Here is a 13,105-nt window from a genome sequence, read left to right on the forward strand (position 1 = left end):
ACAAGAAAACACGAAAGAGAATTTTAATTGCACACATACATATTACATATATATATCATTATGTGTGTTAATTCTGTTAGATTGAGCTTCTTTATCAGTATGAACATATAATTAAAAATTATTCTTAAATTTTAATTATGTAAAAGAATAAAATACAAATAAGCGATTTAAATAAAATAAATGATCTTGCGAATACTGACATAAATATATAAATTAACTTCTTGAAGCAAACTGCATTGTAATGTCCAAAATTAGGGATTAAAACTCGCTATTTAATCATTCAAAAGATCTGCTTTTACATGATCAATTATTAATCACTTCCTGATATTACCAAGGAAATAAATTGATACTTACAATATTTTTCTCATCAACAGTTCTTCCTGCACTGTATAGTGCAAGTCGATCTTCCAATTTCTTTCTAGTCTCTAGTAACCAATCCTTTTCAATTAATGACTGCTCCTCAAATTCTGAAAAGTTTCGTACATAACATTCCAAATGCTTCCTTCGTTCAGGTATAAGACTAGTTACCTACAAAAATGTATATAAAACGAACTTTGTAACTATGTATATAGGCAAATAGTGCAGCATCTGAATTAATAATAAATAAATACACTCAGGTGATCATGCATAATGTGATCATGATTAATGTTATCATTGTGATACTCTTATCAGATTGCCAAAATCCCACCCATTTGTGTGTGAAACCATGAAAAATACATTGGTTATTGTGATCAACAATTTGGTTAATGATGTCAAATATATTATTAAATATTTTTTTAACTGAAGTTTAGAAAGCCAAAATATATAGCAGATATTGCAGCCAAGTACCAGAAAAATTTTGCTAAATAAGGGATTATGTTGCCAAGCAGCTGTTTTCGATTTTAGTTAACCATTTAGAAATTGGCAAAAAAGCAAACTTAGTTTGGCTTAGATATTGGATAACTCTAGTGATTATGAGGATGATCTAATACAAGACCTCCCTCTTTAAGAGCAAAAAAATTTCTGCACACTTTTTTCCTTTCTTAAAAACGTTTGTGCTAAATTAAGGTTGTTTGCATCTGTATTTTTATGAGTAGGTGTCTGGCATCTGTGAAATAATTTCCAGAAATGTTTTGAACTACAGCCATAAAGATATTTTGAACAGTTCATAAATAATTTTTGTATTTTCTTAACAATAATTCTGTGAAGGTACTTATTTATACGTTTCTTGTGTATTTATATTAAATTCATGAAATTTCATTGCTGCTTTGAAGTGTATTTTTTCTCATTCTCATATTATCATTTCGTTAATGTTATCAAAATAGTCATGGACAAACAAGATCACATTTAGCAGTGCCTACTGTAAATAAATAAAATAAGCTTGTTTTAAATTTAAGTCCAGCAACCATCTCAGAATTGTTAGAAAGTAAAGATGCAGAAATTTAAAGCAATAATAGAAATTTTACATCAAAGCAACATTTATTAATAAAATATCAGTTACAGTAATAAAATAAAAGATGAATGAAAGAAATAATATTACAGTTGCAAATGAAATATTATGCATAGAACATATGAATCTAAAGCATTTTAAAAAATAAATAGTGTTTTTAAAAAACATCTAACTCTGGGGAGGGTGATTATTAATTTGCAAACGAAATTTATAACAAGACATCGTAAATTGTTTAGTGTTTCAAAATAACACTAGAAAATTAGACTTATACTGGACTGAAGAAGATTTTACTTATTACAGGTATTTAATATAATGTACTATACAATGTAAGAAATTCTTAACTATTTATTTTTGAAGCACAATCACAGCAACAAACTTCTAGTTCTTTGATTACACTTCTAAAGATTGATATAGAAGAACAGTTATGTCTCTAAAGAAAAGAATAAATATTTGCTTACTACAAGTGAAAAAGACTGTGTGTCGATAAAATTGCATCAGAGAGGGTAAAATAAGAAAAGCAAAAATTACACTTTTTTAAGGAGCAATTTATTTATTTATTTATTTACTTTTATTGAGTACTATTAAAACAAGCTTTTTATTATTTGAATAGTTCCTTGACCACTTACCCACTTACTTCCTTCCACCCAGGGTTACAAGTTAAGCGTGAAAGTATGTCTGATCAAGCTTTATATGTAACCTTTAAAATGTTATGTTAAAAACCTTAAAATGCCAATTACGATATAATGAAATATAACTTAAGAAGATGTTAATTATATACAAAATATCAATTATGCTTTTGATGCTTTATCTTGATTGCATGACTTGTATGTATTGAACTTATTTATTATAACATTTTAAATGTGAACAGTGTCCAAAAACATTAGAGTAATGAATTTCTGTTTAAGTTGAGGTCCATCAGTGGGTGAGTGATAAATAGCATAACATGGGAAATTTCATCTTGAAACTTGAACCTTAAGTAAAACATTTCTAGCTGCATAGGCAATTTCACTGTTTTGCATACTTGTAAAATAAATAGAAATAAATTGTCAATAAGAAATTTCTACATAAATGCTCTGCTCTCCAACTAATGAACTGTTGTGACTTGCCATAATTCAAATAACCTAAACTTTTAGTTGATATGGAAAAAATTCAAATAAATGTCAGTCAAAGGTTAAATTTATTACAGAGTGTTTTGATCTATTTCTTTCTTCAAAATCAGTATATCTAACTCAATCTAAGTCAATCTCACAAATATATAATTAATTCAGATGTTAAAACTAAACCACTGTTACATAAAATTAATAAACTTGGAAAACTAAGATCTAAAATACATTCTCTAAAACTAATAATTTATACATTTACATTCTGAATTATTCAAACCTTAGAATATCGCTGCTCTAATGTTTCAACTTCCTCTGTGTTAACTAAAGTTCCAGCCAGCATTATTGTCAGTAAGCTACTTCTTCGATATGGTATATCTTGTTCAATATCCTAAAGATTTCAAAAATTGAATGATATATTTTCAAAAGAAGTAAAAACTGTCAAAGAAATTTATAAATTATCAATTCATACTTTTAATTTTCCAAGCAATATTTTAGCAGCAGACAAGTCTGTTGTACGTGGTGTTCCACATAGTAACATTTCTGTTTCTTTCAACCACAATGAAAGATCTTCTATTTCATCTTTCACAACAGCTAAAGTAGTTTTATCTTCTTCCAGTCTTCACATTAAAAAAAGAAAAATTAGAATTATAATGAAAATATTTAATTTAATAATTCATTGGTGTTAATATAAAACTTAGAAAAAATATTTAACACAAAATAAAAGCTAAATTTAGGAAATTAATGAATGAAACAATAGATTGATGAATGAATTGGACAAAAACAGGGAGGGGAAGTCTTGGAGACTAAAACTTACTTTGCTTTTCGTGCTGCCAGTTCGGCAACTAGAGATTTCCAGCGCTTATTTAAAGAATCAAGTTGTTCTTGTAACAGAATTGCATCAGGTGCAGAACACTGTTCTAGTACTTTATGTCCTATCACATTTAAACGTTCCATCATAGCCATTTTTTCACTCACTTGTTTTTGCAGCATCTAAAATTATTACATTAACTCAAAATTTTAAATATATAAAGGTAAAAAAATAATAGTTTAACATATAGATGTCATTAAAAATTTTAAATAAATGTAGTATCTGTAAGTGCAACACAGCCACCAGAGGGCCTCACCTATGCGCCTGCAGCGAGAGCAAAGTGAAAGAGGAGTATGACAGATAGACCGATATGGAGCCCACGAGAAGATGGTAAGATGCAGGTCTACACATGAAGGTGGTGAATATAGAAGTGTATGTTTCCACAAAGAGGTGGTAACTTAACTGCATATACGACAGTTAGTGTGAGTAAGTGCTAAGCTGCTATTTAAATTCTAAAAGTGATAAAAAAACGGCCTTTATATCTAACAAGTGTGAGAAGGTGCAACAGCACTTTTATTTAATTCAATCTGCACCTTTTCTGTTATTTTCATTAAATGCTCTGTGGTGTGGAAAACGTTGGAATTGTTAATTACCCTAGACTAGCATCTTCAACTTCCACTGAAAATCTGGAGGCTCGGCCAGGATACTTGGATACTTTAGAGAAGGTACTGTGAAAACTTTTTTGCTTTTCTTCAAAAGAGTGATACTTTTGTTTCGTTTTTAAAATGAGTTTCTTAAATAATTTAAAGAAAAGTGATTTAATAGTAATTGCGGAACAAATCGGAGAGACTGTTCCAGAGAATGCTAAAAAAAAGCTGACATTAAAAAAAATTGTCCAAAATTCTGATGCCTTCAAGACGAACGCTGAATTTGTTTGTGGCCTCGTTAAATCGATCGCCAAGGATCGGACGCCTACAACAAGTAATGAACACTATCTGTTAGAGATCGAACGTCTTAAATTAACTCAAATTGAGAAGCAGATTGAGTTAGAAAATTTAAAATCACAATCATTATTGGGTAATAGAAGAAACGCGCAGACTAGTGTTGAAGATAAGAGCATTAAAACACTAACTATAGCTGTACCCCAGAAACCGGAAGCTCTGCATTTGTTTTTTTAGTCACTTAAGAAAGCTTTTACTACTAAAAGCATACCAGTGGAGTTAAAATCAGAAGTGTTGATTAATTTATTAGGTGATATAATTAATTTATTAGGTGATAAATGTAATAATGTTTTGACGTATGTTTCTGAACAAGAGATTGCAGATTATGATAAATTAAAAGCACTAATATTGAAAGAATTTCAGACGACACCACGTGAATGTTTGAACAATTTTAAAAATGCACTGAGATATTCATCTGAATCGCATGTTCAGTTTGCGTCTCGACTCAGTGCAACTTTCAATTATTATTGTAAGTTAAGAGAGGTAGATGACTTTAAGAAATTGTGTGATCTCATTGATTGTATCTGATAAGTTGTATGACACTCTGGATTCTAAAACAAAGGAACATAATAGTGTTCTGGAGGGCCAAAGTTGGTTCCCAACTAATCAATTGGGAAGAGAATGTGATTTATTTTATTAATCCAGGGGTAAGTCTTTAGCTGATACCAGCAACATGCGAATCGAAACTCCAGAAAATAAAAAGCTTAATTTTTCCAAAAACAATCATAGAAAAGCTCAGAGCAATTTCAAGGATTCAGGGAAGCTTGTAAATCGTAATAGTAGTAAAACAGAACGTATTTGCTATGTATGTGGAAGTAAAGTGGAATTATTTCCTTTTGCGAGAAATTGTCTCAAACGGTTAGAAAAGGAGGAAAGTTTGTCTCCAAAAAAGGTATCTGGGTTAAAGATTCGATCGAATAATGCAGCTAGAACTAAGTTAGAATTTATTGAACTGCTGATTGATGGTAAGAAAGTAAAATGTTTAATAGATTCTGGGAGTGACTTGATACTTGTAAAGAAATCTCTTTTCCCGAATAATATCATGTGGATGTATAGAACTCAAAAGTTCGTTTGGTCATGTGGTTAAAGCAGAAACAGCTAAGTTTACTAAGTTTACTTGAAAGCAAAAAACAAATAAAGCTAGAAGCAGCGATGGTTTATGACTTGATAACAGACTTATTTTACCCCCTTCAAGGTGATGATTACACAATATGAAAATGATTCCATCTCTCTGGAAAGGAATTTTTTGTCTTTTATTTTTGCAGCCATTGAGGGAAACAGCAAAATAGATTTATCACACATTAAGGATAAAGGATTATGCAATACTGTTTCTACTGTTTCTACTCTTATTAATGAACATAAACCCCTAGAAAAGCCACGCAGTACAGACTTAAAAAGAAAGTAATATTAAAAGATGAAATTCCAATTTCTCAGCGTTCGGGGAGAATTCCTTTTGCTGACCAAAAAATTGTTGATGATCAAATAGATGAATGGTTAATGGATGGGATTATAAAGCCATCGTGTTCAGAATATGCTTCACCAATTGTTTTGTGGAGAAAAAAATGTGGCAAGACATGAATTTGTGTTGACTTCAGGCAATTAAATAAAAAAAATAGTTAAGGATTCTTTTCCCATGGCACAAATAGGAGAGGTTTTAAATCATTTGGTGAAGCAAAGGTTTTTTTGACATTAGACTTAAAGAATGGTTTTTTTCATGTTCCACTGGAGGAAAACTCCATTTGGCATTTATTACTCATGCAGGTTTTTACGAATTCCTAAAAGCACCTTTTGGTTTGTGCATGTCCCCTAGTGTGTTCCAAAGATTTATTTATAATGTGTTTAGAGATTTAATTCGTGATGACATTGTTGTTACTTACATGGATGATTTTATTATTCCAGCACGAAACTAGAATGAAGGTTTAGAAAAGTTAAAATGCGTTTTAGAAGTAGCCAAAGAATACGGTTTGGAGATCAATTTCAATAAATACCAATTTTTGAAAAGAAAAATATAATTTCTCGGGTATGTTACTGAGGATGTTACAATTTGCCCCTCTACTGAAAAAAACCAGGGCTGTTCAAAATTTCCCGGAACCCAAAAACCTTAAGCAGATTCAGTTTCTTGGGTCTTACTGGGTATTTTAGGAAATTTATTGCCAACTATTCAAAAATAGCGAAACCACTAGGTGATCTTCTTCTTAACGCAGCAGAATTCAAATTTGGGTCTGAGCAAAAAGATGCATTTAACAAACTGAAAGAACTTTTATCGACAAGTCCAGTTCTTCATATTTTTAAACAAGAAGCACCATTAGAATTGCATACAGATGAAAGCAGTCATGGTTTCGGCGCTTTATTGCTACAAAAGTCAGATGCTGGACAGTTACACCCCATTTACTTCAAGCGTAAAAAAATTAGCCTCCAACAAGAGAAGCTATCTAGTTATGAGCTTGAAGTTTTAGCTTTAATAGAAGCTCTAAAGAAATTCAGGAATTACCTTTTAGGATCTAAGGTCAGAATAATTATCGATTGCGATGCTTTCCAGAAGACTATGTTCAAGAAGGATCTAAACCTTAAAGTGGCGAGATGGTCATTACTTCTAGAAAAATTTCACTATGTAATTCACAGATCTGGGCAGAAAATGAAACATGTGGATTCGTTAAGTAGAAATGCTGTCATGATGGTTACCTGTTCTCAGGGAGAAGTTATGGCCAAAATTGCAGCTGGGCAAAGAAGTGATGAGCATCTCCAGTTGCTAAAATCCTCAGTCGAGCAAGGACTAAAGAAAGATTTCCTAGTGAAGAATGGTATACTATACAAGTTCGACAGTTGTTGCGAGTTACTTGTGGTACCCAAAGCATTAGAGCCAGAAATCGTATGTATTATCCGCAACGAGGGACACTTTGCAGTGTCTAAAACGGAAGATCTGCTGAAAATAGACTTTTATATTTCTAATCTTAGAAAATGAATTGAACAAGTTATCTAAAATTGTCTAGAATGTATTTTGTGCAACAGAAAATGAGGTAAGGACGAAGGGCTGCTGAATACCATACCAAAAGACAGTATCTCTTTGAGCACTTTTCATATCAATTTTATAGGACCATTACCTTCGACAAATAAGAACTACAATCATATTTTAACCGTGGTTGATGCATTCAAGTTCATGTGGCTCTATGCAGTAAAGTCTACATCAGCTTAAGAGGCACTGCAGAAGCTGAAATTGCAACCATCAACTTTTGGTAATCTGTTGAGAATAATAAGTGACAAAGGTACGGCATTTACCTCTAAAGACTTTGAAGATTACTGTAGTCAAGAGATCCAGCACATATTTACAACTAAAGGTGCTCCTAGAGGAAATTAGCAAGTTGAAAGAATTCATCTCACTCTGATTCCAGTCCTATCCAAACTATCCATAGATGATCCAACCAAGTGGTACAAATATGTTGTAGATGTAAAACGTATCTTGAACAGCACTAAGACCAGAAGCACAAAAAGTTCTCCATTTGAGCTCCTCACTGGTGTTAAAATGAGAAATCAAGAAGACCTAAAGATTATGGGAATTCTTGAAGAATGAAATATCATGATGAAAGATCGAGAAGATATAAGATAGGAAGCAAGGAAAAACATTCTAAAAATTCAGGAAGAGAAGAGAAAAACATACAATAAGAAGAGAAAAGAGGCACAAGTATACAATGTGAACGACCTAGTTGCCATACAAAGAACGCAGTATGGAGGTAGTCTAAAGCTAAGGCGAAAGTTCTTTTCTCCTTATCATGTAACAGCGAGGAAAGGCAAAGATCGGTAGATCGGTAATTCAATCTGTAGCTTTTCTGTTATTTTCATTAAATGCTATGTGGTGTGGAAAAGGTTGGAATTGTTAATTACCTTAGACTAGCATCTTACACTCCCCTTCCACATAAACATAATGCAATTCCTTTTGTAGAATTTTATAAGTTTTCATAAAAGTAAATGTATTATTTCATTATGATGCTTTTGAAAAGAATGTGTACACAAATACAGCATAATATTAAATGAAAATACAATTTCTAATAATCTGCAATTGTAGCTTAAGGTAAAATAAAAAATTTTAAAAACTTTCATGTACTTAGAAAATTGTACACAGAAACTGTTATGAAGCATATATGGATATTTTAATCTCTTGCACTATTGTTCAATTTATGAAACTAATGCAAAAAGTATTTCTTTTTATCCAAGAAATAAAGCAATTATCAAGAATACAAACAAAATACACAATTATTTGCTATTTTAGGATTTAAAAAAATAAGCTCATACAGAAAGATTCAATTTTATCACAAAAAAAACTTGCATGTACAGATTTCGAGGCTTAAATGATTTTTATACGCAGATTAATATTTTTTAAAAATTTTAATAAATTTCTTATAATGGTTTATTAGATTATAAATTTCTATTCATTAAATTTCTTATAATGGTTTTATTAGATTATAAATTTCTATGCATAATATATAAAGAAAAATACTGTTATGATCTCTCGCAGAAGACAAAATGTCATATCATACATGTTAAATAACAATACATTTCTATCACTGCTGTCATCAGATTAATTATCTGAAGTAGTAAATTATCATATTAGAGAGTCATTATCAAGTAACTAACACCATAATAATACTTAAATAGCATATGTTTATATATATCATAAAAATATCTGCATTTGCATGCCAAATTTCAGCTGCCAAAACTATAATAAATCACAAAGAAGTTAGCAATCTTAAATATCAAAATTTTTTAAAATATGTTTCACTTGCATTGTAAGGTATCTGCTGTCTTCAAATGTATTATGCAAAATATGATTTCTTCAACTGCACTATGGAGCATATGCATAATGGCCTCATGAGTGCAAAAGAAAGGATCAACACTTTAGCCCATCATATAGACCAAGGAAAATTTTACTGAGTTTCCTCTGAACATAAATATCTCAATGCAGTTAAGATAACATTTACATACTAATACCTTGTTTAAATAATATTAGAAACAATCTAAATGACGAAAATGGAAAAACATCATTAAAATTTCTCACTAAACACGTTTCTACAAATTTGAAACCCGTTTGTTTAATTCTTAACAAATATAGAAAATTATCATTAAAAATTTGATAACTAAAGACAATAAAATTAATACCTCTTGATGCATTTTTGCTCTCTCATAATCTAAATCCCCATTTGGTAGACGACTATGAGCTAAAATTGTATCTGAACTCACAAGCCATGATGTCATACTACGAAGGTCACTTTCAAAGCCTTGCCACACATCATGTGCTTTTAACCATCGCCTAAAAAAAAAGGGAGAGAGAGAGAGAGATAGAGTCATTTTGTAAGTAACTTTATTTTTTTTAAGTTTAAAATTCCTCTAATTTTGAAAACAAATTTTCATTTTAAATTTCTAATTCAAATATGTTTTAATCACATTACATAAAAAAAGGCTTCATACATATTTAGATAGTTTCATTGATTAATTTGAGAATTAAAAAATACTTATGATGATGAATTACAAGTTTTTGAAAGAGCTTCAAATAAAGAATTCTTACTTTTATTAATAATAAAATATCCAAATAAAATACTTACTGCATTTTACTAATGCTTTGTGCTTGGATAAATAACCTTAATTTATCATATACAATATAAAAACATTTTATGAGCATGTATTTGTGCTCATAAAAATATTAATTCTTTATTCTGATAAATAAATCCGTTTATTCAAACATAAATGTAAGTTTTAGTATAATTTAGGCTTTCTTACTCATGTCTTTCATCATGAGCTGCATTCAGTTTATTCCATTCTTCACCAAGTTTTTCTGCAACTCGCTCAATCTGTACAGCATCAGATTTGGAAGCTTTTTTCACGACATTTTCCTTCTCTGCTAAAACAAGCTCTACATTTGGCTTTAAGGCATTTATCCCATCCTTAATAGCCTGATTTAAAAAAAACACTTTTTAGTTAAAATTAAAATAAACTTATAATGAACTTAATGAACTTTTCAACTTAACACATTTGCTGCTGATCACACATTAGTGCGTGATTCGCATTATTGCTGAAGAGCCAATCACGCCTTGGCGTGTAGTGTGGGGTCAGTCACACGCTGGAGGGGGAAAAAGCATCGTCTCATAGTTTATTTGCAAGTTCAAATGGCATGATGTTTCGACTATGTATACTGGCATTGGTGTGGAGTGAAGGTTAGAAACTAGTTGTAAATGTATGTGGTTTGGAATGGAAACAAAGTTTCATTTCATGCCAAAATCATACACGAATAAGATTCTGAAATACATACTTTGCAATAATATCATAGTAACTATCTTATAATAAAATCATTTGCAATATATATATTTATTTGCGATATAGTTTCACTCAAAAATAACATATATTGTTACTTATTTTGATTAATTTTTAAATGTGATGCACCAATGCATAATGCAGCATTGCAGAAATAATTTTACCTCTAGTGCCGATCATGCATTCGCATGTAGTCATAAAATTCTATGCTTAAAAGGCTTAGTAATCAATATGGTACACATAATAATCTTTTATTAACTAAATCATATTTCTTATAAGTAAGTCGGCATATGGGTCCAATCTATTTCTAAAACACAGGATTCTCTATCACCACAACCTCCCATGATCAGCAGTAAAAGTGTTAATGAACAGTATGACACACTGTACACATGACACTTCAGTTTTAGTTACAGTATTTATTGTAACATTTTATTTCCCATTTAGCAAGTTCTAAACTTAATTTAAAAAAAAAAAAAAATCTTTTCAGTTACAATTTGCTATGTATGTGTATATAAAACATAGAGGGGGGAAAAAACTTAATTTTAATCTACTTGATGGTTATTAACTATCTAACAAAAACAAACATGATGAAGCAAAAACTTTGAAATTAACAATGGACTAAATATAAAGTTAAACAAAACAAAACAATTGAAAAATCTTTTTTTTTTTTTTCTTAAGAAGCAACCAAAATAATTGATTGTGAAACTCTTTTTTTTTTAATCATGTATAGATAAATTACTGTTTTGAGACAAAACTGAATTTTATAAACAATTACTTTTGGGAAAAAAACATTAATTTAATATACAATTAATAATAAGAAGAAGAAATATTTCTACTACAGTTATATAAACCAACTTACTGTCTGAAAGGGAGGAAGCTGAATTGACCAAAAATAAAAAAATCTAATTTTTAAAAATTTTAAATAAATGAGGGAAGAAAAATTAAAAAGAATAGTTTTGACATACTATTGTGTATAATAAGGAAGTAGACAAAATAAGCATGGTATACCTTATTTGCTAAAGTAATAAATAAACAAATAAAAATAAAATTATAGCAAAGTTAAAAATTAGATAAAATACTCTAGTTGACAATCTGGAAGTATGTTTACAGATAAATGAAAGTAGAGAAATTACTGCTAAACCATGCTTAACAAAGATCTCCCCTACAATCTTTCATATATCTGATGTCAATTCTGAGTACAGCAATGTGTAGAAACAAAACAAGATGATAAACATGATAAAATCATCCATGCTCCAGCTGATGAGGCAGACGGGTTGTCTGTGAAATCTCCTATACTTTTATTTATGTATTTTATCTCATTTTTAACTTCATTTTAACCATGCATCAAAATTTAATCTTAACAAGCAAATTTTTAAAATTATAATACTAATTATTATATTTCTAAAATTATAAAGGCATGTGCTATAGATAATAAACAATTACCTTTAATGAACCTTCTTGCCTTCCAAAATCTTCAAAATCTTTACCAGAAAGTTCTGGCTGTGTTAGTTGCCGATTTACTGCAGCAATAGCTTCCCGAACTTTGTTCACTTTTGCGATAAAGTCAGGAATAATTGCTGTATTTGAAGTTTGTAGGAGAATTACATTTTGTTTATCAGTTTGTGTTCGAACAGTTTTCACAGATTTTTCCCTGGATGCTTCAATTTCATCAATACGCATGCTGATTCCTGCCAGAAGTGTAGTTGTATCTTTTAACAGTTTTTGGAGATGCATTTTTGAAACACCATATTCAGCTGCATCTTGTTGCAAGTCTTCAACTTCTTTTTGAAGTTTCTTAGCTTCACTTTCTAGAACCTAATAAGTAATCAAAATATTAGTTTTATGAATTCCTTATATAAAATAATGATTAACTAATTATAACACTTATGATTAAAATCTCTTGCAATTTTGACTTTTCCATCAATATCATTGTTTCAAACATTACATCAACAAAACATTAGCATCATTATGAGTTTTGCCATGACACATGCTAGAATTACGAATGTATTTTTCAAAAACTATATTTAAACATCAATCAAGATCAAGATCCTTCAATCAAGATCCCTTCTTAGCAGCAGTAATAAAATAATTAAAAGAAAATGCACTTTGATTTGAAAAACCAAAGAATTTTCTAGATGACCTAATATTATACTCTTTAATTTATGTAAGATCTTTGAATTTTCAAGAAACATGATATGAAGCTTTAAAATCAAATAACTCAGATAATTTTTCCTAAATAAGGTCAAAATTTTTTAGTTTCATTTCATAACAACTGTAAACATTTATTAAATATAAATCTAATACAGACTACAGAATTCGAAGCTAAATTTTATAATGTTTAGAAAATTTAATTTTTTTAATTTAAAAATGGCATAACATGAACACTAACTAGCCTTATTCAAAATATTTTTGTAACAAAGTGTATGTCTGAGCATTACCTTTAAAAATAAAGGAAATAAACGCC

At 29.9% G+C, this 13,105-nt stretch overlaps 1 protein-coding gene across 1 annotated transcript in view; it reads right to left on the reverse strand.

The window, feature by feature from the left end:
* Dys (Dystrophin) overlaps positions 1–13,105 on the reverse strand; it is a 670,989-nt gene that overhangs the window by 312,989 nt on the left and 344,895 nt on the right. Inside the window, exons 39-45 of the mRNA XM_085813682.1 lie at positions 12,085–12,456; positions 10,111–10,283; positions 9,493–9,643; positions 3,347–3,522; positions 3,002–3,149; positions 2,810–2,920; positions 355–528 (exon numbers count right to left, since the gene is read on the reverse strand). Of these exons, the coding sequence (XP_085669808.1) occupies positions 355–528; positions 2,810–2,920; positions 3,002–3,149; positions 3,347–3,522; positions 9,493–9,643; positions 10,111–10,283; positions 12,085–12,456 (1,305 nt within the window). The remainder of the gene's footprint in view (positions 1–354; positions 529–2,809; positions 2,921–3,001; positions 3,150–3,346; positions 3,523–9,492; positions 9,644–10,110; positions 10,284–12,084; positions 12,457–13,105) is intronic.

Source organism: Stegodyphus dumicola, chromosome 3 (assembly GCF_044657685.1).
Source record: "Stegodyphus dumicola isolate Sdum_Otavi_A_Nest chromosome 3, ASM4465768v1".
Lineage (NCBI taxonomy): Eukaryota > Metazoa > Arthropoda > Arachnida > Araneae > Eresidae > Stegodyphus > Stegodyphus dumicola.